This window comes from Coregonus clupeaformis, unplaced genomic scaffold, assembly GCF_020615455.1.
Source record: "Coregonus clupeaformis isolate EN_2021a unplaced genomic scaffold, ASM2061545v1 scaf0656, whole genome shotgun sequence".
Lineage (NCBI taxonomy): Eukaryota > Metazoa > Chordata > Actinopteri > Salmoniformes > Salmonidae > Coregonus > Coregonus clupeaformis.
This window is the reverse complement of record NW_025534111.1, coordinates 119580-143855: the sequence shown is the minus strand read 5'-3', so window position 1 is coordinate 143855 and position 24276 is coordinate 119580. Positions and strand designations below refer to the sequence as shown.

Genomic DNA, 24276 nt, shown 5'->3' with positions numbered 1-24276 from the left:
GTTTTAGGGAGAGAAGGGACAGACGAGGACCCCGCTTTCTGGTCAGGCATTTACAGTGGCTTGTGAAAATATTCACCCTCCTTGGCATTTTTCCTATTTTGTTGCCTAACAACCTGTAATACATTTTTTGGGGGTTTGTATCATTTGATTTACACAACATGCCTACCACTTTGAAGATGCAAAATATTTTTTTTTGTGAAACAAACAAGAAATAAGACAAAAAAACTGAAAACTTGAGCGTGCATAACTATTCACCCCCTCAACAGTACTCTTCACATGAGTGAAAACCGCTTCTTGACCATCAACAGTACCCTTCACATCAGTGAGTTTCTTGGTCATCAACAGTACTCTTCACATCAGTGAGTTTCTTGGCCATCAACAGTCCTCTTCACATCAGTGAGTTTCTTGGTCATCATCAGTACTCTTCACATCAGTGAGTTTCTTGGTCATCACCAGTCCTCGTCACATCAGTGAGTTTCTTGGCCATCAACAGTCCTCGTCCCATCAGTGAGTTTCTTGGCCATCAACAGTCCTCGTCACATCAGTGAGTTTCTTGGTCATCAACAGTCCTCGTCACATCAGTGAGTTTCTTGGTCATCACCAGTCCTCGTCACATCAGTGAGTTTCTTGGCCATCAACAGTCCTCGTCCCATCAGTGAGTTTCTTGGCCATCAACAGTCCTCGTCACATCAGTGAGTTTCTTGGTCATCAACAGTCCTCGTCACATCAGTGAGTTTCTTGGTCATCACCAGTACTCTTCACATCAGTGAGTTTCTTGGCCATCACCAGTCCTCTTCACATCAGTGAGTTTCTTGGCCATCAACAGTCCTCATCACATCAGTGAGTTTCTTGGTCATCACCAGTCCTCGTCACATCAGTGAGTTTCTTGGTCATCACCAGTCCTCGTCACATCAGTGAGTTTCTTGGTCATCACCAGTCCTCGTCACATCAGTGAGTTTCTTGGTCATCACCAGTCCTCGTCACATCAGTGAGTTTCTTGGTCATCACCAGTCCTCGTCACATCAGTGAGTTTCTTGGTCATCACCAGTCCTCGTCACATCAGTGAGTTTCTTGGTCATCACCAGTCCTCGTCACATCAGTGAGTTTCTTGGTCATCACCAGTCCTCGTCACATCAGTGAGTTTCTTGGTCATCACCAGTCCTCGTCACATCAGTGAGTTTCTTGGTCATCATCAGTACTCTTCACATCAGTGAGTTTCTTGGTCATCACCAGTCCTCTTCACATCAGTGAGTTTCTTGGTCATCACCAGTCCTCGTCACATCAGTGAGTTTCTTGGTCATCATCAGTCCTCGTCACATCAGTGAGTTTCTTGGTCATCAACAGTACCTCGTCCCATCAGTGAGTTTCTTGGTCATCACCAGTCCTCGTCACATCAGTGAGTTTCTTGGTCATCACCAGTACTCGTCACATCAGTGAGTTTCTTGGTCATCATCAGTCCTCGTCACATCAGTGAGTTTCTTGGTCATCACCAGTCCTCGTCCCATCAGTGACCCACAGAAGGACGGGGAGAATGCCAAGAAGAAGGGGACTGCAGGATATGATCGTCGCGCAAGAGTCAAGTCCGGTTTCATTTATAATGAAATATATCCCTTTTCATTATCTTTCTTGCAAATAGTTATTAATGTGGGGACCAATCCCTTTTAGGCTTATTCAGTGTGTCATAGCAGTGGAATGACCCCAGTCGGACACGTTGGAGAGGTCAAAAGGTCACTTGGATGTCCTCTGACATCACCACAAATGTTTGAGAGAGGTTGATATTGTAGAAATTGTGTTTTTATACTGACCAATAACCTTTGAGTCATATCCCATGTGTACTAACAGTGGAATTTACATTTTAGTCATTTAGCAGACGCTCTTATCCAGAGCGACTTACAGGAGCAATTAGGGTTAAGTGCCTTGCTCAAGGGCACAACGACAGATTTTTCACCTAGTCGGCTCGGGGATTAGAACCAGCGACCTTTCGGTTACTGGGCACAACGCTCTTAACCACTAAAGCTACCTGCCGCCTATGGAGGAATGACCTCATTGACATACGTAGGACACTTGGAGATCTCCCTTGACCACACCACCTGACACCCTTTACTAAAACGTCTGTAAAGTTCGACCTTGTTGTGTGTCTATCAACCCCTGCTGTCTGATGCGTTTCCAGCTCTTCCCATCAATAATTGACTTATAGCATTGTCTGTGAAAGATTTACATTTTTTTACATTTTAGTCATTTAGCAGACGCTCTTATCCAGAGCGACTTACAGGAGCAATTAGGGTTAAGTGCCTTGCTCAAGGGCACATCGACAGATTTTTCACCTAGTCGGCTCGGGGATTAGAACCAGCGACCTTTCGGTTACTGGCACAACGCCCTTAACCACTAAGCTACCTGCCGCCCAAAGATGACTTAAAAAAAAAAAAATGGGTGACTTTATGTGTGCTTGATCTTGTGTGATCTGAACTGTACCATTCCTGTCTATGTCCTGACCATTTTCTTATAATCTCCCGGGTGTTTTCCTTCCAAAAGATACCAAGTTTATGCATGTCCTTATCCTGTAACTGCTCATTTAAAAGCCGTTACTTTGAGTATGTCTATTTAGTTGGAAAAAAAATCTACATATTATTTTTTTGCCATTCCATTTAAGAGTTAACAGGTCATAAATAAAATCAATAAATTGGTCATTTAGCAGACGCTCTTTTCCAGAGCGACTTACAGGAGCAATTAGGGTTAAGTGCCTTGCTCAAGGGCACATCGACAGGTTTTTCACCTAGTCGGCTCGGGGATTAGAACCAGCGACCTTTCGGTTACTGGCACAACGCTCTTAACCACTAAGCTACCTGCCGCCCATCATCACTAGCGCAGATTCTTGAATCTTTTGGGAAATATTACAACTTGGTTCCTTTTTATCTGAGAATTGTATTGCGAATGTACATCAATCTGGGTTTAGACCAGTGCCCTGACTCTCGTTTTCAATGCAAAACGTTTTGCTACGGTGTCCACTAATGAATACAGCCCTGATAACAAGTAAAGGGTGACCAGGGCCCTGTGCTGTTACTGCAACCACATCAGTGCTAAATGGCATATTATTATTATTATTATTATTATTATTATCAGTTGTGAATTATATCGCCAATGTTTCAGGTGCCAAAATGAATTTGTGCTGCCTTGTTTGTGGAAGGCTTCTGACACAGTTGATCGTTCTGTTTCATTCAGTAAGTTATCCTCCAATCGGCCCTGGACACTATAAAATAATAATAATAATAATAATAATAATAATAATAATATGCCATTTAGCAGACGCTTTTATCCAAAGCAACTTACAGTCATGTGCGCATACATTTTTACGTATGGGTGGTCCCGGGGAATTGAACCCACTACCCTGGCGTTACAAGCGCCACGCTCTACCAGCTGAGCTACAGAGGACCACTGACACCTGAATGTGGTCTCAGAACTCTCTCAGTAATACGACAGACGGGGTCAAATCTGAAGTTCTTGGAAGTTCTGTGTTCTGTTCATGTGCTGTTCTAATGACCCATTTCTGTGCTCATGAAACTGACTGATTGGACGAATCCTCACTCATCAGTATCTGCAATTTGGCAGTACGCCCAGAACCTTGTTGTCACGGTTTCGGCCGAGGCTGCTCCTCCCCCCCTTGCTCGGGCAGGCTTGTGCGGTCGTCGTCCCCGGAGTACTAGCTGCTGCCGATCGATGTTATCGATGTTCGTTTGGTTTTGTCTTTACTGTACACCTGTTTTCCGTTTGGGTTGATGATGTCCCCTATAAGTTTCTTGTTTTGTCGTGTGTTGTGTGTTATTGTTCGCCTGTCATTTGGTGCTGCTCGTATTTCGTATTTTGTATATTCTGATCCGTCGCACTGTTTGTTTTCGTGCGCCTAGGATTATCGTGTTTTACGCACTGCTGCACTGTCGTTCGCCTCCTGTTTGTTGAGGTCCAGTGTCTTGTTTAATTTTGTGCAGTAAAGTCGGTTTGACTTAGCTTCTGTGTCCTGCGTGTGACTCCTCCACCACATCCACATCAGCCGGTTACTGACACTTGTTTTGAGAAGGAAAGATATCTCCGTTTCAAGGTCTCAGCTGAGAGAGAAGAAGAAGAACTCGTGAGGTGTTGGTCTGTCACATGTTATGAACCAGTATTGGGTCGGTCACATGAATGAAACAAAACGGTAAGGATTAATTAATTATGCTAAATCATGCAAATATATCTTGTCTGTGTATAGCCGTATATAAGACAACTGCTGGGACGTATGTAAACCTTCGACTTACATTTAATTGTTTTGTCATTTAGCAGACACTCTTATCCAGAGCGACTTACAGTTAGTGAGTGCATACATTTTTTTTTTCTTCTTCATACTGGCCCCCCCCGTGGGAATCGAACCCACAACCCTGGCGTTGCAAACGCCATGCTCTACCAACTGAGCTACATCCCCTGCCCGGCCATTCCCTCCCCCTACCCTGGACGACGCTGGGAACTCCCGGTCGCGGCCCGGCTACGACAGAGCCTGGATTCGAACCAGGATCTCTAGTGGCACAGCGATGACGGCACCTTAGACCACTGCGCCACTCCGACTTCAACTGTATAAAGACATATGCAGAACTTCTAACAGACGTTCACTACTGGTGCATTAAGTTGGTTGGGAACCCTCTCCAGCACTGTTAATAATAAAGGATGATCCAATTGTAAAGATTGAATTTGGAGTGTCCCTGTGGAAGGATTTCCACGACAGGCACAACGGGGTTCCCCCCAGGGGTTAGATTCTGGGGGACACTATTGTTTACGCTGTATAACAATAATAAACAACAATAGTAACAATACTGAGAAAATACTGAGAAAAATGGTAATATATAAACGTTCCTGCTGATGACACAGTACTGTGGTCCGTGGCGCCGTCTGTAAACCAAGCCTTTCCACATTCGCAGTCTGATTTTCCAAGACCTACAGGAGTCACTCTGGATCTTCAAGTCGGTACTTAACGCAAAACAGAATTCATGCTATTTTCTAGGTCCCATAACTTAAAAGACTTCAGCGACCTTGAAAATGACTAGCCTGAACAGACACACACACACACACACACACACACACACACACACGTTGAAACACAAGTTCCCCTCTTAGAAATATCTTAGAAATATCTTGGTATCTGTCTAGATGATAAACGGGTGTTTTTCAAACGCTACAGAGAGAGAGAGAGTCGAAAACTAAAATCATATTTTTAAGTAGATAAATTGTAGAAGTAGACGGGGTTTATGACTGTGGCTGTCTTAACTAGTGACGACCACATTAACACACACAACATGACCAAAAGAATGTGGACACCTGCTGGTCCGACATCTCATTCCAAAATCAGGGGCATTAATATGGAGTTGGTCCCCCCTTTGCTGCTATAACAGCCTCCCCTCTTCTGGGAAGGCTTTCCACTACATTTACATTTACATTTACGTCATTTAGCAGACGCTCTTATCCAGAGCGACTTACAGTTAGTGAATACATCTTTTTTTTTTTATACTGGCCCCCCGTGGGAATCAAACCCACAACCCTGGCGTTGCAAACGCCATGCTCTATCAACTGAGCTACATCCCTGCCGGCCATTCCCTCCCCTACCCTGGACGACGCTGGGCCAATTGTGCGCCGCCCATGAGTCTCCCGGTCGCGGCCGGCTGCGACAGAGCCTGGATTCGAACCAGGATCTCTAGTGGCACAGTTAACACTGCGATACAGTGCCTTAGACCACTGCGCCACTCAGGAGACTGGAGTGTTGGAACATTGCTGCGGGGACTTGCTTCCATTCAGCCACAAGAGCATTAGTGAGGTCGGGGGCACTGATGTTGGGCGATTAGGCCTGGCTCACAGTCGGCGTTCCAATTCATCCCAAAGGTGTTCGATGGGGTTGAGGTCAGGGCTCTGTGCAGGCCAGTCAAGTTCTTCAACACCGATCTCAACAAACCATTTCTGTATGGACCTCGCTTTGTGCACGGGGGCATTGTCATGCTGAAACAGCAAAGGGCCTTCCCCAAACTGTTGCCACAAAGTTGGAAGCACAGAATCGTCTAGAATGTCATTGTATGCTGTAGCGTTAAGTTTTCCCTTCACTGGAACTAAGGGGCCTAGCCCGAACCATGAAAAACAGCCCCAGACCATTATTCCTCTGAACAGTTCTTGTGCTGATGTTGCTTCCAGAGACAGTTTGGAACTCGGTAGTGAGTGTTGCAACCGAGGACAGTCGATTTTTACACGCTACGCACTTCAGCACTCTGCGGTCCCGTTCTGTGAGCTTGGTGTGTCCTACCACTTCACGGCTGAGCCGTTGTTGCTCCAAGACGTTTCCACTCCACAATAACAGCACTTACAGTTGACCGGGGGGGGCAGCTCTAGCAGGGCAGAAATTTGACGGACTGACTTGTTGGAAAGGTGGCATCCTATGACGGTGCCGCGTTGAAAGTCACTGAGCTCTTCAGTAAGTATGGAGATTGCATGGCTGTGTACTCGATTTTATACACCTGTCAGCAACGGGTGTGGTTGTAAATAGCCAAAATCCACTAATTTGAAGGGGTGTCCATATACTTTTGAATGAGAGATGGTGAGGACCCCTCTCTCTGGTCAGGCACTTATAAGGCCACCTGCATGGAACATATTAACAAATGAGGGAGAGATAGCAAGGACCCCTCTTCCTCTGGTCAGGCACTTACAAGGCCACCCTCATGGTCTACATCAACATAAGGGAGAGATGGTGAGGACCACTCTATCTCTGGTCAGGCACTTATAAGGCCACCCTCATGGTCTACATCAACATAAAGGGAGAGATGGTGAGGACCCCTCTATCTCTGGTCAGGCACTTATAAGGCCACCCTCATGGTCTACATCAACATAAAGGGAGAGATGGCGAGGACCCCTCTATCTCTGGTCAGGCACTTATAAGGCCACCCTCATGGTCTACATCAACATAAATGGAGAGATGGTGAGGACCCCTCTATCTCTGGTCAGGCACTTATAAAGGCCACCCTCATGGTCTACATCAACATAAGGGAGAGATGGTGAGGACCCCTCTATCTCTGGTCAGGCACTTATAAGGCCACCCTCATGGTCTACATCAACATAAGGGAGAGATAGCGAGGACCCCTCTATCTCTGGTCAGGCACTTACAAGGCCACCCTCATGGTCTACATCAACATAAAGGGAGAGATGGTGAGGACCACTCTATCTCTGGTCAGGCACTTATAAGGCCACCCTCATGGTCTACATCAACATAAAGGGAGAGATGGCGAGGACCCCTCTATCTCTGGTCAGGCACTTACAAGGCCACCCTCATGGTCTACATCAACATAAAGGGAGAGATGGCGAGGACCCCTCTATCTCTGGTCAGGCACTTACAAGGCCACCCTCATGGTCTACATCAACATAAGGGAGAGATGGTGAGGACCCCTCTATCTCTGGTCAGGCACTTATAAAGGCCACCCTCATGGTCTACATCAACATAAAGGGAGAGATGGTGAGGACCACTCTATCTCTGGTCAGGCACTTATAAGGCCACCCTCATGGTCTACATCAACATAAGGGAGAGATAGCGAGGACCCCTCTATCTCTGGTCAGGCACTTACAAGGCCACCCTCATGGTCTACATCAACATAAAGGGAGAGATGGTGAGGACCACTCTATCTCTGGTCAGGCACTTATAAGGCCACCCTCATGGTCTACATCAACATAAAGGGAGAGATGGCGAGGACCCCTCTATCTCTGGTCAGGCACTTACAAGGCCACCCTCATGGTCTACATCAACATAAAGGGAGAGATGGCGAGGACCCCTCTATCTCTGGTCAGGCACTTACAAGGCCACCCTCATGGTCTACATCAACATAAGGGAGAGATGGTGAGGACCACTCTATCTCTGGTCAGGCACTTATAAGGCCACCGTCATGGTCTACATCAACATAAAGGGAGAGATGGCGAGGACCCCTCTATCTCTGGTCAGGCACTTACAAGGCCACCCTCATGATCTACATCAACATAAAGGGAGAGATGGCGAGGACCCCTCTATCTCTGGTCAGGCACTTATAAGGCCACCCTCATGGTCTACATCAACATAAAGGGAGAGATGGTGAGGACCCCTCTATCTCTGGTTTGGAACTTACAAGGCCACCCTCATGCGTATCTCATCTCGCTCCATGACCTGATCACATGACTTCCCAGCATGCTCCTTCCACTGGACACGGCACTTCCTGCAGCTCTCCTGGAGAGAGGGAGAGAGAGAGAGAGAGGGGGGAGAGAGAGAGAGAGGGGGAAGAGAGAGAGAGAAAGGGGGCGAGAGAGAGGGAGAGAGAGAGAGGGGGCGAGAGAGAGGAGAGAGAGAGAGAGAGAGATGGGGGGAGAGAGAGAGAGAGAGAGAGAGAGAGAGAGAGAGAGAGAGAGAGAGAGAGAGAGAGAGAGAGAGAGAGAGAGAAAGGGGGCGAGAGAGAGGGAGAGAGAGAGAGGGGGGCGAGAGAGAGATGGGGGGAGAGAGAGAGAGAGAGAGAGAGATGGGGGAGAGAGAGAGAGAGAGAGAGAGAGAGAGAGAGAGAGAGAGAGAGAGAGAGAGAGAGAGAGAGAGAGAGAGAGAGAGAGAGAGAGAGAGAGAGAGAGAGAGAGAGAGAGAGAGGGAGAGATTCAGTCAAATAAAACAGTAAAGTAGATTACATGGTTAAGGTTACTCTAATTAATGGTCACATGTTCTCCTCCCCTCGTCTCAATCAAAACACAAGTCACAACATCCAACATACAGGTCACAACATCCAACATACAGGTCACAACATACAACATACAGGTTACAACATACAACATACAGGTTACAACATACAACATACAGGTTACAACACACTGCCAGACTCCAACCATGAGTGTTATAATCACAGCCCAGTGAAAAGTATTTTGTTGGAGGAGAGGAGACTGGAGAAATACTGGACAAGAGGAGGAGAGGAGACTGGAGAAATACTGGACAAGAGGAGGAGAGGAGACTGGAGAAATACTGGACAAGAGGAGGAGAGGAGACTGGAGAAATACTGGACAAGAGGAGGAGAGGAGACTGGAGAAATACTGGACAAGAGGAGGAGACTGGAGAAATACTGGACAAGAGGAGGAGAGGGGACTGGAGAAATACTGGACAAGAGGAGGAGAGGAGACTGGAGAAATACTGGACAAGAGGAGGAGAGGAGACTGGAGAAATACTGGACAAGAGGAGGAGACTGGAGAAATACTGGACAAGAGGAGGAGAGGAGACTGGAGAAATACTGGACAAGAGGAGGAGAGGAGACTGGAGAAATACTGGACAAGAGGAGGAGACTGGAGAAATACTGGACAAGAGGAGGGAGACTGGAGAAATACTGGACAAGAGGAGGAGAGGAGACTGGAGAAATACTGGACAAGAGGAGGAGAGGAGACTGGAGAAATACTGGACAAGAGGAGGAGAGGAGACTGGAGAAATACTGGACAAGAGGAGGAGAGGAGACTGGAGAAATACTGGACAAGAGGAGGAGAGGAGACTGGAGAAATACTGGACAAGAGGAGGAGAGGAGACTGGAGAAATACTGTCCCAGACCTGCTGTTTTCAACTCTTAATGATCGGCTATGAAAAGCCAACTGAGAGACCTGAGCCCTAGGACCATACGTCGGGACTACCGGCCGTGGTGACTCCTTGCTGTCCCCAGTCCGCCTGGCCTTGCTGCTATTCCAGTTTCAACTGTTCTGCCTGCGGTTATGGAACCTCTACCTGTCCCAGACCTGCTGTTTTCAACTCTTAATGATCGGCTATGAAAAGCCAACTGAGATTTATTCCTGATTATTATTTGACCATGCTTGTCACTTATGAACATTTTTGAACATCTTGGCATGGTTCTGTTATAATCTCCACCCGGCACAGCCAGAAGAGGACTGGCCACCCCTCATAGCCTGGTTCCTCTCTAGGTTTCTTCCTAGGTTTTGGCCTTTCTAGGGAGTTTTTCCTAGCCACCGTGCTTCTACACCTGCATTACTAGCTGTTTGGGGTTTTAGGCTGGGTTTCTGTACAGCACTTCGAGATATTAGCTGATGTACGAAGGGCTATATAAAATAAAATTGATTGATTGATTGATTGAGAGGAGACTGGAGAAATACTGGACAAGAGGAGGAGAGGAGACTGGAGAAATACTGGACAAGAGGAGGAGACTGGAGAAATACTGGACAAGAGGAGGAGACTGGAGAAATACTGGACAAGAGGAGGAGAGGAGACTGGAGAAATACTGGACAAGAGGAGGAGAGGAGACTGGAGAAATACTGGACAAGAGGAGGAGACTGGAGAAATACTGGACAAGAGGAGGAGACTGGAGAAATACTGGACAAGAGGAGGAGAGGAGACTGGAGAAATACTGGACAAGAGGAGGAGACTGGAGAAATACTGGACAAGAGGAGGAGACTGGAGAAATACTGGACAAGAGGAGGAGAGGAGACTGGAGAAATACTGGACAAGAGGAGGAGAGGAGACTGGAGAAATACTGGACAAGAGGAGGAGAGGAGACTGGAGAAATACTGGACAAGAGGAGGAGAGGAGACTGGAGAAATACTGGACAAGAGGAGGAGAGGAGACTGGAGAAATACTGGACAAGAGGAGGAGACTGGAGAAATACTGGACAAGAGGAGGAGAGGAGACTGGAGAAATACTGGACAAGAGGAGGAGACTGGAGAAATACTGGACAAGAGGAGGAGAGGAGACTGGAGAAATACTGGACAAGAGGAGGAGAGGAAACTGGAGAAATACTGGACAAGAGGAGGAGAGGAGACTGGAGAAATACTGGACAAGAGGAGGAGACTGGAGAAATACTGGACAAGAGGAGGAGAGGAGACTGGAGAAATACTGGACAAGAGGAGGAGAGGAGACTGGAGAAATACTGGACAAGAGGAGGAGACTGGAGAAATACTGGACAAGAGGAGGAGACTGGAGAAATACTGGACAAGAGGAGGAGACTGGAGAAATACTGGACAAGAGGAGGAGAGGAGACTGGAGAAATACTGGACAAGAGGAGGAGAGGAGACTGGAGAAATACTGGACAAGAGGAGGAGACTGGAGAAATACTGGACAAGAGGAGGAGAGGGGAGATGGTGGGGGAGGGGAGGAGGGAGGGGAGATGAAAGGAGAAGAGGGGAGGGGAGAGGATGGGGGAGGGGAGGAGGGGAGGGAGAGGATGGGGGAGGGAGGAGGGGAGGGGAGAGGATGGGGGAGGGGAGGAGGGGAGGGGAGAGGATGGGGGAGGTGAGGAGGGGAGGGGAGATGAAAGGAGAGGAGGGGAGGGGAGATGAAAGGAGAGGAGGGGAGGGGAGAGGGGAGGGGAGATGAAAGGAGAGGAGGGGAGAGAGGAGGGGAGAGAGGAGGGGAGAGGAGAGGGGAGGGGAGATGAAAGGAGAGGAGGGGAGAGAGGAGGAGAGAGAGGAGGGGAGAGGAGAGGAGAGAGGAGGGGAGAGGAGAGGAGAGAGGAGGGGAGAGGGTAGCTCTTCCTAACAAGTGCACGGCTGGGTGGAGATTGCAAAGTAGAACCAGTGGAATGTTTTAAAAAGGGAGTTGTCTGCCAAAGCCATGTGCTAAACCAGGCGTTCCCAGCCACCGCTACAGACAGCTGCTAAACCAGGCGTTCCCAGCCACCGCTACAGACAGCTGCTAAACCAGGCGTTCCCAGCCACCGCTACAGACAGCTGCTGCTACCACTGCAGAGGCTGCCTCTAACACTAGCTAGCTGTGGCTCTGGGAGTGACTGGGTTAGTGTGAGGGAGGGAGGGAGGGAGGGAGGGAGGGAGGGAGGGAGGGAGGGAGGGAGGGAGGGAGAGAGAGACTGCAGCAGCAGAAGTGTGATCCGTCCCCGACTGTGTGGTTGCCTAGGAACAGCATCTCCACCGGTTCAGTCTCAGTCACACCGGCCCACCATGCTGAAGGATATCTGGTACACACACACTACACACACACAAACACACACTACACTCAAACACACACTACACACACTCACACAAAACACTACACACACACACACAAAACACTACACACACACACACAAAACACTACACACACACTACACTCACACAAAACACTACACACACACACACTACACACACAAACACACTACACTCACAGCTTCATTAATAAGTGCATCGATGTCGTCGTCCCCACAGTGACCGTACGTACAAATCCCAACCAGAAGCCCTGGATTACAGGCAACAGCCGCACTGAGCTAAAGGCTAGAGCTGCCACTTTTAAGGAGCGGGATTCTAACCCGGACGCTTAAAATAAATCCCACTACGCCCTCTGACGAACCATCCAACAGGCAAAGCACAGGGCCAGACGGATTACCAGATTACCAGGATGCGTACTCGGAGCATGCGCTGACCAGCTGGCAAGTGTCTTCACTGACAGTTTCAACCTCTCCCTGACCCTGTCTGTAATGCCTACGTGTTTCAAGCAGACCACCATAGTCCCCGTGCCCCCAAAATGCCAAAGTAATCTGTCTCCCCCTCTGCACTTACATTTGTAGCTTTGAAAGGCTGGTCATGGCTCACATCAACACCATTATCCCAGAAACCCTAGACCCACTCCAATTCGCATACCGCCCCAACAGATCCACAGATGACGCAATCTCTATTTCACTCCACACTGCCCTTTCCCACCTGGACAAAAGGAACACCTATGTGATAATGCTATTCATTGACTACAGCTCAGCGTTTAACACCATAGTGCCCTCAAAGCTCATCACTAAGCTAAGGACCCTGGGACTAAACACCTCCCTCTGCAACTGGATCCTGGACTTCCTGACGGGCCGCCCCCAGGTGGTAAGGGTAGTTAACAAGACATCCACCACGCTGATCCTCAACACTGGGACCCCGTCAGGGGTGCGTGCTCAGTTCCCTCCTGTACTTCCTGCTCGCGCACGACTCCCAACACCATCATTGAGTTTGCCGACCACACGACGGTGGTAGGCCTGATTACCGATGACAATGTTAAAAGCCTACAGGGAGAAGGTCCAGAGACCTGGCAGTGTGGTGCCAGGACAAAACAGAAAGGAAAACGCAGAACAATGCTGCACATGCTCCCGGGTGATATTTATTTATAACAACGTTTCCACCCGTAGGTCTTCATCAGGCGTCCATATGGGTGTGTTGCCAGGACAACAGCCTCTCCCTCAACCTCAGCAAGACAAAGGAGCTGATCGTGGACTACGGGAAACGGAGGTCTGAACACGCCCCCATTCACATCGACAGGGCTGTAGTGGAGCGGGGCGAGAGCTGTATATATTGTATACAACTGCCTTAATTTTACTGGACCCCAGGAAGAGTAGCTGCTGCCTTGGCAGGAACTAATGGGGATCCATAATAAACCCCAGGAAGAGTAGCTGCTGCCTTGTCAGGAACTAATGGGGATCCATAATAAACCCCAGGAAGAGTAGCTGCTGCCTTGGCAGGAACTAATGGGGATCCATAATAAACCCCAGGAAGAGTAGCTGCTGCCTTGGCAGGAACTAATGGGGATCCATAATAAACCCCAGGAAGAGTAGCTGCTGCCTTGGCAGGAACTAATGGGGATCCATAATAAATACAAATACATTGATGGGGCTGTAGTGGAGCAGGTCGAGAGCTTCAAGGTCCTTGGTGTCCACATCACTAACAGACTATCATGGTCCAAACACACCAACACAGTCGTGAAGAGGGCACGACAACGCCTCTTCCCCCTCAGCAAACTGAAAATATTTGGCAAGGGCCCTTGGAGCCTCAAAAGGTTCTACAGCTGCACCATTGAGAGCATATTGACAGGCTGCATCGCCGCTTGGTATGGCAACTGTATGGAATCCGACCACAAAGCGCTACAGAAGGTAGTGCGTACGGCCCAGTACATCACTGGGGCCGAGATCCCTGCCATCCAGGACCTCTATACCAGGCGGTGTCAGAGGAAGGCCCTAAAATTGTCAAAGACTCCAGCCACCCTAGTCACAGACTGTTCTCTCTGCTACCACACGGCAAGCGGTACCTGGAGCGCCAAGTCCGGGACCTGAACAGCTTCTACCCAAAAAAATGGCTTTTCTTTCGAAAACAAGGACATATCTAAGTGACCACAAACTTTTGAACGGTAGTGTACATATTACCTCAACTACCAACACTGCTGCTACTCTGTTTATTATCTATCCTGATTGACTAGTCACTTTTACCCCTACCTACATGTACATATTACCTCAACTACCAACACTGCTGCTACTCTGTTTATTATCTATCCTGATTGACTAGTCACTTTTACCCCTACCTACATGTACATATTACCTCAACTACCAACACTGCTGCTACTCTGTTTATTATCTATCCTGATTGGCTAGTCACTTTTACCCCTACCTACATGTACAGATTACCTCGTAACCCTGGACATTGACTCACTTCCTTTATTGTGTTACTATTTCATTATTTTTTTCCTTATTTGATCATTTTGTATTTCTTTTTTAAAAACTCTGTATCGTTGGTTAAGGGCTCGTCAGTTAGCGTTTCACAGTGAAGTCTACACCTGTTGTATTCGGCGCATGTGACAAATTAAATGTTATTTTGACACACACACACACACACACACACACACACACACCTAATAGCAATCCTATGATCCTTTAACGACTGGTTGCCTGATAACCCTAAACTAAGTAGTGACGTCATGACATTAATATTTAAAATTGCTCATTAATATTAATGACTGTGGCAAACGACAGATGGAAAGGAAAGGGGGATATCTAGTCAGCTGTACAACTGAATGCATTCAACTGAAACGTGTCTTCCGCATTTAACCCAACCCCTCTGAATCAGAGAGGTGCTGGGGGCTGCCTTTATCGACATCCACGTCTTCGGCGCCCGGGGAACAGTGGGGTTAACTGCCTTGCTCTGGGGCAGAACGACAGACCAGCTACAACTAGCGTTAGCATCCCTGGTGACATCTCAACTCACTGTTGGCTGCTCTCCCCGCTTTGCCATCAAACCCCTGCAATATATCCAGAACGCTACAGGCTTCCAGTCGAAGTTGGCATCCACCACAACACCATGGTGCTTGGCTACGGAGCAGCAAGGGGAACTGCCCCTCCCTACCTTCAGGCTATGAACAAACCCTACACCCCAACCTGAGTCCCTACCTTCAGGCTATGCTCCAACCCTACACCCCAACCTGAGTCCCTACCTTCAGGCTATGCTCCAACCCTACACCCCAACCTGAGTCCCTACCTTCAGGCTATGCTCCAACCCTACACCCCAACCTGAGTCCCTACCTTCAGGCTATGCTCAAACCCTACACCCCAACCTGAGTCCCTACCTTCAGGCTATGCTCCAACCCTACACCCCAATACCGAGTCCCTACCTTCAGGCTATGCTCCAACCCTACACCCCAACCTGAGTCCCTACCTTCAGGCTATGCTCCAACCCTACACCCCAACCTGAGTCCCTACCTTCAGGCTATGCTCCAACCCTACACCCCAACCTGAGTCCCTACCTTCAGGCTATGCTCCAACCCTACACCCCAACCTGAGTCCCTACCTTCAGGCTATGCTCCAACCCTACACCCCAACCTGAGTCCCTACCTTCAGGCTATGCTCCAACCCTACACCCCAACCTGAGTCCCTACCTTCAGGCTATGCTCCAACCCTACACTCCAACCTGAGTCCCTACCTTCAGGCTATGCTCCAACCCTACACCCCAACCTGAGTCCCTACCTTCAGGCTATGCTCCAACCCTACACCCCAACCTGAGTCCCTACCTTCAGGCTATGCTCCAACCCTACACCCCAACCTGAGTCCCTACCTTCAGGCTATGCTCCAACCCTACACCCCAACCTGAGTCCCTACCTTCAGGCTATGCTCCAACCCTACACCCCAACCTGAGTCCCTACCTTCAGGCTATGCTCCAACCCTACACCCCAACCTGAGTCCCTACCTTCAGGCTATGCTCCAACCCTACACCCCAATACCGAGTCCCTACCTTCAGGCTATGCTCCAACCCTACACCCCAACCTGAGTCCCTACCTTCAGGCTATGCTCCAACCCTACACCCCAACCTGAGTCCCTACCTTCAGGCTATGCTCCAACCCTACACCCCAACAAAAGAGTCCAAGCTCTTCTCTGTCCTGGCACCCCAATGGTGGGACCATTTCCCCCCTGAAGCTAGGACAGCAGAGTCCCTGCCCATCTTCCAAAAGCACCTGAAACCACCTCTTCAAACAGTATCTAAAATAATCCCACCCTTGCCTTTCGTGAACTAGCACTCACACTTGACTTTCTTCCCTACTAGCAAAGACTTTGCTGATAGTAAGTCCATTTTTCCTCAATAAAGTAGCTATGATGGATATGTGGTTGTCCCACCTAACTATCTTAAGATGAATGCACTAACTGGAAAATCTCACTGGATAGGAGAGTTAGCTCAATGACTAAAAGGTACATCTGTCTTTACAGCGGGGTGGTGGGCTAGCTAGTGTTAGCATTAGCCAGTTTATAGCTAACTGGCTATGGCTGACATTAGCTAGCTCACTTCCCTACTAAGACCAACATAGAGACAAGCTAGCCAGTTAGCTATAGAGCCTGTCTCTACGCTGGCCTTAGTAGGGTAGTGGGCTAGCTAGTGTTAGCATTAGCCAGTTAGCTATAGAGCCTGTCTCTCTAGTGGCCTTAGTAGGGCAGCGGGCTAGCTAGTGTTAGCATTAGCCAGTTAGCTATAGAGCCTGTCTCCATGATAGCCTTAGTAGAGCAGTGGGTTAGCATTAGCCAGTTAGCTATAGAGCCTGTCTCCATGATAGCCTTAGTAGAGCAGTGGGTTAGCATTAGCCAGTTAGCTATAGAGCCTGTCTCCATGATAGCCTTAGTAGAGCAGTGGGTTAGCATTAGCCAGTTAGCTATAGAGCCTGTCTGTCTAGTGGCCTTAGTAGGGCAGCGGGCTAGCTAGTGTTAGCATTAGCCAGTTAGCTATAGAGCCTGTCTCCATGATAGCCTTAGTAGAGCAGTGGGTTAGCATTAGCCAGTTAGCTATAGAGCCTGTCTCCATGATAGCCTTAGTAGAGCAGTGGGTTAGCATTAGCCAGTTAGCTATAGAGCCTGTCTCCATGATAGCCTTAGTAGAGCAGTGGGTTAGCATTAGCCAGTTAGCTATAGAGCCTGTCTCCATGATAGCCTTAGTAGAGCAGTGGGTTAGCATTAGCCAGTTAGCTATAGAGCCTGTCTCCATGATAGCCTTAGTAGAGCAGTGGGTTAGCATTAGCCAGTTAGCTATAGAGCCTGTCTCCATGATAGCCTTAGTAGAGCAGTGGGTTAGCATTAGCCAGTTAGCTATAGAGCCTGTCTCCATGATAGCCTTAGTAGAGCAGTGGGTTAGCATTAGCCAGTTAGCTATAGAGCCTGTCTCCATGATAGCCTTAGTAGAGCAGTGGGTTAGCATTAGCCAGTTAGCTATAGAGCCTGTCTCCATGATAGCCTTAGTAGAGCAGTGGGTTAGCATTAGCCAGTTAGCTATAGAGCCTGTCTCCATGCTAGCCTTAGTAGAGCAGTGGGTTAGCATTAGCCAGTTAGCTATAGAGCCTGTCTCCATGATAGCCTTAGTAGAGCAGTGGGTTAGCATTAGCCAGTTAGCTATAGAGCCTGTCTCCATGATAGCCTTAGTAGAGCAGTGGGTTAGCATTAGCCAGTTAGCTATACGAGAGTGTGTATGAGAGAGTATAATCAGACTATCTATCCCTGCATTATTTCCCATCTTTTTCATTCATGCCTTCTCTCCCCCTCTCTTCTCTCTTTCCGTTCAGATCTCCACTCCCTTCCTCTCTGCGGGGCTGCAACAGCCCTTATAAGGTAGCAGAAGACGTTTACAGACAATCTGATTGGGGGGCTGCTCTGTGTGTGTGTGTGTGTGAGAGAGGGAAGGGAGGGAGAGAGGGGAGTTGGCTCTCTGGAATAAAATGTACTGTCAGAGCACACGGCCTGGGGAAAGGGGTACTGTCAAAGCACATGGCCTGGGGAAAGGGGTACTGTCAAAGCACATGGCCTGGGGAAAGGGGTACTGTCAAAGCACATGGCCTGGGGAAAGGGGTACTGTCAAAGCACATGGCCTGGGGAAAGGGGTACTGTCAAAGCACACGGCCTGGGGAAAGGGGTGCTGTCAAAGCACATGGCCTGGGGAAAGGGGTACTGTCAAAGCACATGGCCTGGGGAAAGGGGTACTGTCAAAGCACACGGCCTGGGGAAAGGGGTGCTGTCAAAGCACATGGCCTGGGGAAAGGGGTACTGTCAAAGCACATGGCCTGGGGAAAGGGGTACTTTGGGAAAGGGGTACTGTCAAAGCACACGGCCTGGGGAAAGGGGTACTGTCAAAGCACATGGCCTGGGGAAAGGGGTACTGTCAAAGCACATGGCCTGGGGAAAGGGGTACTGTCAAAGCACACGGCCTGGGGAAAGGGGTACTGTCAAAGCACATGGCCTGGGGAAAGGGGTACTGTCAAAGCACACGGCCTGGGGAAAGGGGTGCTTTGGGAAAGGGGTACTGTCAAAGCACATGGCCTTGGGAAAGGGGTACTGTCAAAGCACATGGCCTGGGGAAAGGGGTGCTTTGGGAAAGGGGTACTGTCAAAGCACATGGCCTGGGGAAAGGGGTGCTTTGGGAAAGGGGTACTGTCAAAGCACATGGCCTGGGGAAAGGGGTGCTTTGGGAAAGGGGTACTGTCAAAGCACATGGCCTGGGGAAAGGGGTGCTTTGGGAAAGGGGTACTGTCAAAGCACATGGCCTGGGGAAAGGGGTACTGTCAAAGCACACGGCCTGGGGAAAGGGGTACTGTCAAAGCACATGGCCTGGGGAAAGGGGTACTGTCAAAGCACATGGCCTGGGGAAAGGGGTACTGTCAAAGCACATGGCCTGGGGAAAGGGGTACTGTCAAAGCACACGGCCTGGGGAAAGGGGTACTGTCAAAGCACACGGCCTGGGGAAAGGGGTACTGTCAAAGCACACGGCCTGGGGAAAGGGGTACTGTCAAAGCACATGGCCTGGGGAAAGGGGTACTTTGGGAAAGGGGTACTTTGGGAAAGGGGTACTGTCAAAGCACACGGCCTGGGGAAAGGGGTACTTTGGGAAAGGGGTACTGTCAAAGCACACGGCCTGGGGAAAGGGGTACTTTGGGAAAGGGGTACTGTCAAAGCACACGGCCTGGGGAAAGGGGTACTTTGGGAAAGGGGTACTGTCAAAGCACACGGCCTGGGGAAAGGGGTACTGTCAAAGCACATGGCCTGGGGAAAGGGGTACTGTCAAAGCACATGGCCTGGGGAAAGGGGTACTTTGGGAAAGGGGTACTGTCAAAGCACACGGCCTGGGGAAAGGGGTACTGTCAAAGCACATGGCCTGGGGAAAGGGGTACTGTCAAAGCACATGGCCTGGGGAAAGGGGTACTTTGGGAAAGGGGTACTTTGGGAAAGGGGTACTGTCAAAGCACACGGCCTGGGGAAAGGGGTACTTTGGGAAAGGGGTACTTTGGGAAAGGGGTACTGTCAAAGCACACGGCCTGGGGAAAGGGGTACTGTCAAAGCACATGGCCTGGGGAAAGGGGTACTTTGGGAAAGGGGTACTGTCAAAGCACATGGCCTGGGGAAAGGGGTACTGTCAAAGCACACGGCCTGGGGAAAGGGGTACTGTCGAAGCACATGGCCTGGGGAAAGGGGTACTGTCAAAGCACATGGCCTGGGGAAAGGGGTACTGTCAAAGCACATGGCCTGGGGAAAGGGGTACTGTCAAAGCACATGGCCTGGGGAAAGGGGTACTGTCAAAGCACATGGCCTGGGGAAAGGGGTACTGTCAAAGCACATGGCCTGGGGAAAGGGGTACTGTCAGAGCACACGGCCTGGGGAAAGGGGTGCTTTGGGAAAGGGGTACTGTCAAAGCACACGGCCTGGGGAAAGGGGTACTGTCAAAGCACATGGCCTGGGGAAAGGGGTACTGTCAAAGCACATGGCCTGGGGAAAGGGGTACTGTCAAAGCACATGGCCTGGGGAAAGGGGTACTGTCAAAGCACATGGCCTGGGGAAAGGGGTACTGTCAAAGCACATGGCCTGGGGAAAGGGGTGCTTTGGGAAAGGGGTACTGTCAAAGCACATGGCCTGGGGAAAGGGGTGCTTTGGGAAAGGGGTACTGTCAAAGCACACGGCCTGGGGAAAGGGGTGCTTTGGGAAAGGGGTACTGTCAAAGCACATGGCCTGGGGAAAGGGGTGCTTTGGGAAAGGGGTACTGTCAAAGCACACGGCCTGGGGAAAGGGGTACTGTCAAAGCACATGGCCTGGGGAAAGGGGTACTGTCAAAGCACATGGCCTGGGGAAAGGGGTACTGTCGAAGCACATGGCCTGGGGAAAGGGGTGCTTTGGGAAAGGGGTACTGTCAAAGCACATGGCCTGGGGAAAGGGGTACTGTCAAAGCACACGGCCTGGGGAAAGGGGTGCTTTGGGAAAGGGGTACTGTCAAAGCACATGGCCTGGGGAAAGGGGTACTGTCAAAGCACACGGCCTGGGGAAAGGGGTACTGTCAAAGCACATGGCCTGGGGAAAGGGGTACTGTCAAAGCACATGGCCTGGGGAAAGGGGTGCTTTGGGAAAGGGGTACTGTCAAAGCACACGGCCTGGGGAAAGGGGTACTGTCAAAGCACACGGACTGGGGAAAGGGGTACTGTCAAAGCACATGGCCTGGGGAAAGGGGTACTGTCAAAGCACATGGCCTGGGGAAAGGGGTACTGTCAAAGCACATGGCCTGGGGAAAGGGGTACTGTCAAAGCACATGGCCTGGGGAAAGGGGTACTGTCAAAGCACATGGCCTGGGGAAAGGGGTACTGTCAAAGCACATGGCCTGGGGAAAGGGGTACTGATTAAGTGTGTGTGAAGGACAGAAAGAGGTACTGATGAAGTGTGTGAAGGATCAGAAAGAGGTACTGATGAAGTGTGTGTGAAGGACAGAAAGAGGTACTGATGAAGTGTGTGTGAAGGACAGAAAGAGGTACTGATGAAGTTGAAGCCTCCTTCGAACTCACAGTCATGTTCACAGCTACAGCTCTTCACATGAGCGCTGTTAACACACACCCCGTGTCCAAACTATCTCATAACCACATGTGGAAAACAACGTGTGTGTGTGTGTGTGTGTGTGTGTGTGTGTGTGTGTGTGTGTGTGTGTGTGTGTGTGTGTGTGTGTGTGTGTGCGCGTCGGTGAGACAGAAACAAGAGAATCTGGGTCAAACATGATCTGAAACACATTTGACATGGAAGGAAAATTGGTTTCAGCCAATGGGAGGGCAGGATTAGAAGGGCGGGGCATGGGAGTAGTATTGAGCCAGAGACCAGTCAGATGCCAGATCCCTCTACCTCAGCCCCAACCCCCAGTCCATAACTAAACTACCAGGGACCAGTCAGATGCCAGATCCCTCTACCTCAGCCCCAACCCCCAGTCCATAACTAAACTACCAGGGACCAGTCAGATGCCAGAGACCCTCTACCTCAGCCCCAACCCCCAGTCCATAACTAAACTACCAGGGACCAGTCAGATGCCAGAGCCATCTACCTCAGCTCCAACCCCCAGTCCATAACTAAACTACCAGGGACCAGTCAGATGCCAGAGAACCTCTACCTCAGCCCCAACCCCAGTCCATAACTAAACTACCAGGGACCAGTCAGATGCCAGAGCCCTCTACCTCAGCCCCAACCCCCAGTCCATAACTAAACTACCAGGGACCAGTCAGATGCCAGAGCCCTCTACCTCAGCCCCAACCCCCAGTCCATAACTAAACTACCAGGGACCAGTCAGATGCCAGAGAACCTCTACCTCAGCCCCAACCCCCAGTCCACGACTAAACTACCAGGGACCAGTCAGATGCCAGAGACCTCTACCTCAGCCCCAACCCCCAGTCCATAACTAAACTACCAGGGACCAGTCAGATGCCAGAGAACTTCTACCTCAGCCCCAACCCCCAGTCCATAACTAAACTACCAGGGACCAGTCAGATGCCAGAGAACCTCTACCTCAGCCCCAACCCCCAGTCCATAACTAAACTACCAGGGACCAGTCAGATGCCAGAGAACCTCTACCTCAGCCCCAACCCCCAGTCCATAACTAAACTACCAGGGACCAGTCAGATGCCAGAGAACCTCTACCTCAGCCCCAACCCCCAGTCCATAACTAAACTACCAGGGACCAGTCAGATGCCAGAGAACCTCTACCTCAGCCCCAACCCCCAGTCCATAACTAAACTACCAGGGACCAGTCAGATGCCAGAGAACCTCTACCTCAGCCCCAACCCCCAGTCCATAACTAAACTACCAGGGACCAGTCAGATGCCAGAGAACCTCTACCTCAGCCCCAACCCCCAGTCCATAACTAAACTACCAGGGACCAGTCAGATGCCAGAGAACCTCTACCTCAGCCCCAACCCCCAGTCCATAACTAAACTACCAGGGACCAGTCAGATGCCAGAGAACCTCTACCTCAGCCCCAACCCCCAGTCCATAACTAAACTACCAGGGACCAGTCAGATGCCAGATCCCTCTACCTCAGCCCCAACCCCCAGTCCATAACTAAACTACCAGGGACCAGTCAGATGCCAGAGACCCTCTACCTCAGCCCCAACCTCCAGTCCACGACTAAACTACCAGGGACCAGTCAGATGCCAGATCCCTCTACCTCAGCCCCAACCCCCAGTCCATAACTAAACTACCAGGGACCAGTCAGATGCCAGAGACCTCTACCTCAGCCCCAACCCCCAGTCCATAACTAAACTACCAGGGACCAGTCAGATGCCAGAGACCTCTACCTCAGCCCCAACCCCCAGTCCATAACTAAACTACCAGGGACCAGTCAGATGCCAGAGAACCTCTACCTCAGCCCCAACACCCAGTCTACGACTAAACTACCAGGGACCAGTCAGATGCCAGAGACCTCTACCTCAGCCCCAACCCCCCAGTCCATAACTAAACTACCAGGGACCAGTCAGATGCCAGATCCCTCTACCTCAGCCCCAACCCCCAGTCCATAACTAAACTACCAGGGACCAGTCAGATGCCAGAGACCCTCTACCTCAGCCCCAACCCCCAGTCCACGACTAAACTACCAGGGGACCAGTCAGATGCCAGATCCCTCTACCTCAGCCCCAACCCCCAGTCCATAACTAAACTACCAGGGACCAGTCAGATGCCAGATCCCTCTACCTCAGCCCCAACCCCCAGTCCACGACTAAACTACCAGGGACCAGTCAGATGCCAGAGACCCTCTACCTCAGCCCCAACCCCCCAGTCCATAACTAAACTACCAGGGACCAGTCAGATGCCAGAGACCCTCTACCTCAGCCCCAACCCCAGTCCATAACTAAACTACCAGGGACCAGTCAGATGCCAGAGACCTCTACCTCAGCCCCAACCCCCAGTCCATAACTAAACTACCAGGGACCAGTCAGATGCCAGAGAACCTCTACCTCAGCTCCAACCCCCAGTCCATAACTAAACTACCAGGGACCAGTCAGATGCCAGAGACCTCTACCTCAGCCCCAACCCCCAGTCCATAACTAAACTACCAGGGACCAGTCAGATGCCAGAGACCTCTACCTCAGCCCCAACCCCCAGTCCACGACTAAACTACCAGGGACCAGTCAGATGCCAGAGAACCTCTACCTCAGCCCCAACCCCCAGTCCACGACTAAACTACCAGGGACCAGTCAGATGCCAGAGACCTCTACCTCAGCCCCAGTCCACGACTAAACTACCAGGGACCAGTCAGATGCCAGAGACCTCTACCTCAGCCCCAACCCCCAGTCCACAACTAAACTACCAGGGACCAGTCAGATGCCAGAGACCCTCTACCTCAGCCCCAACCCCCAGTCCACGACTAAACTACCAGGGACCAGTCAGATGCCAGAGACCCTCTACCTCAGCCCCAACCCCCCAGTCCACGACTAAACTACCAGGGACCAGTCAGATGCCAGAGACCTCTACCTCAGCCCCAACCCCCAGTCCACGACTAAACTACCAGGGGCCAGTCAGATGCCAGAGAACCTCTACCTCAGCCCCAACCCCCAGTCCATAACTAAACTACCAGGGACCAGTCAGATGCCAGAGAACCTCTACCTCAGCCCCAACCCCCAGTCCACGACTAAACTACCAGGGACCAGTCAGATGCCAGAGACCCTCTACCTCAGCCCCAACCCCCAGTCCATAACTAAACTACCAGGGACCAGTCAGATGCCAGAGACCTCTACCTCAGCCCCAA

At 50.4% G+C, this 24276-nt stretch overlaps 1 protein-coding gene across 2 annotated transcripts in view; it reads right to left on the bottom strand.

Annotated features, from left to right (window-relative positions):
- The window catches only part of rnf216 (ring finger protein 216), a 139343-nt gene that overhangs the window by 29740 nt on the left and 85327 nt on the right, over positions 1-24276 (bottom strand). For both annotated transcript variants that reach the window (XM_045216265.1, XM_045216264.1), the window contains exon 14: positions 8151-8248. In XM_045216265.1, coding sequence (XP_045072200.1) covers positions 8151-8248 — 98 coding nt within the window. The remainder of the gene's footprint in view (positions 1-8150; positions 8249-24276) is intronic.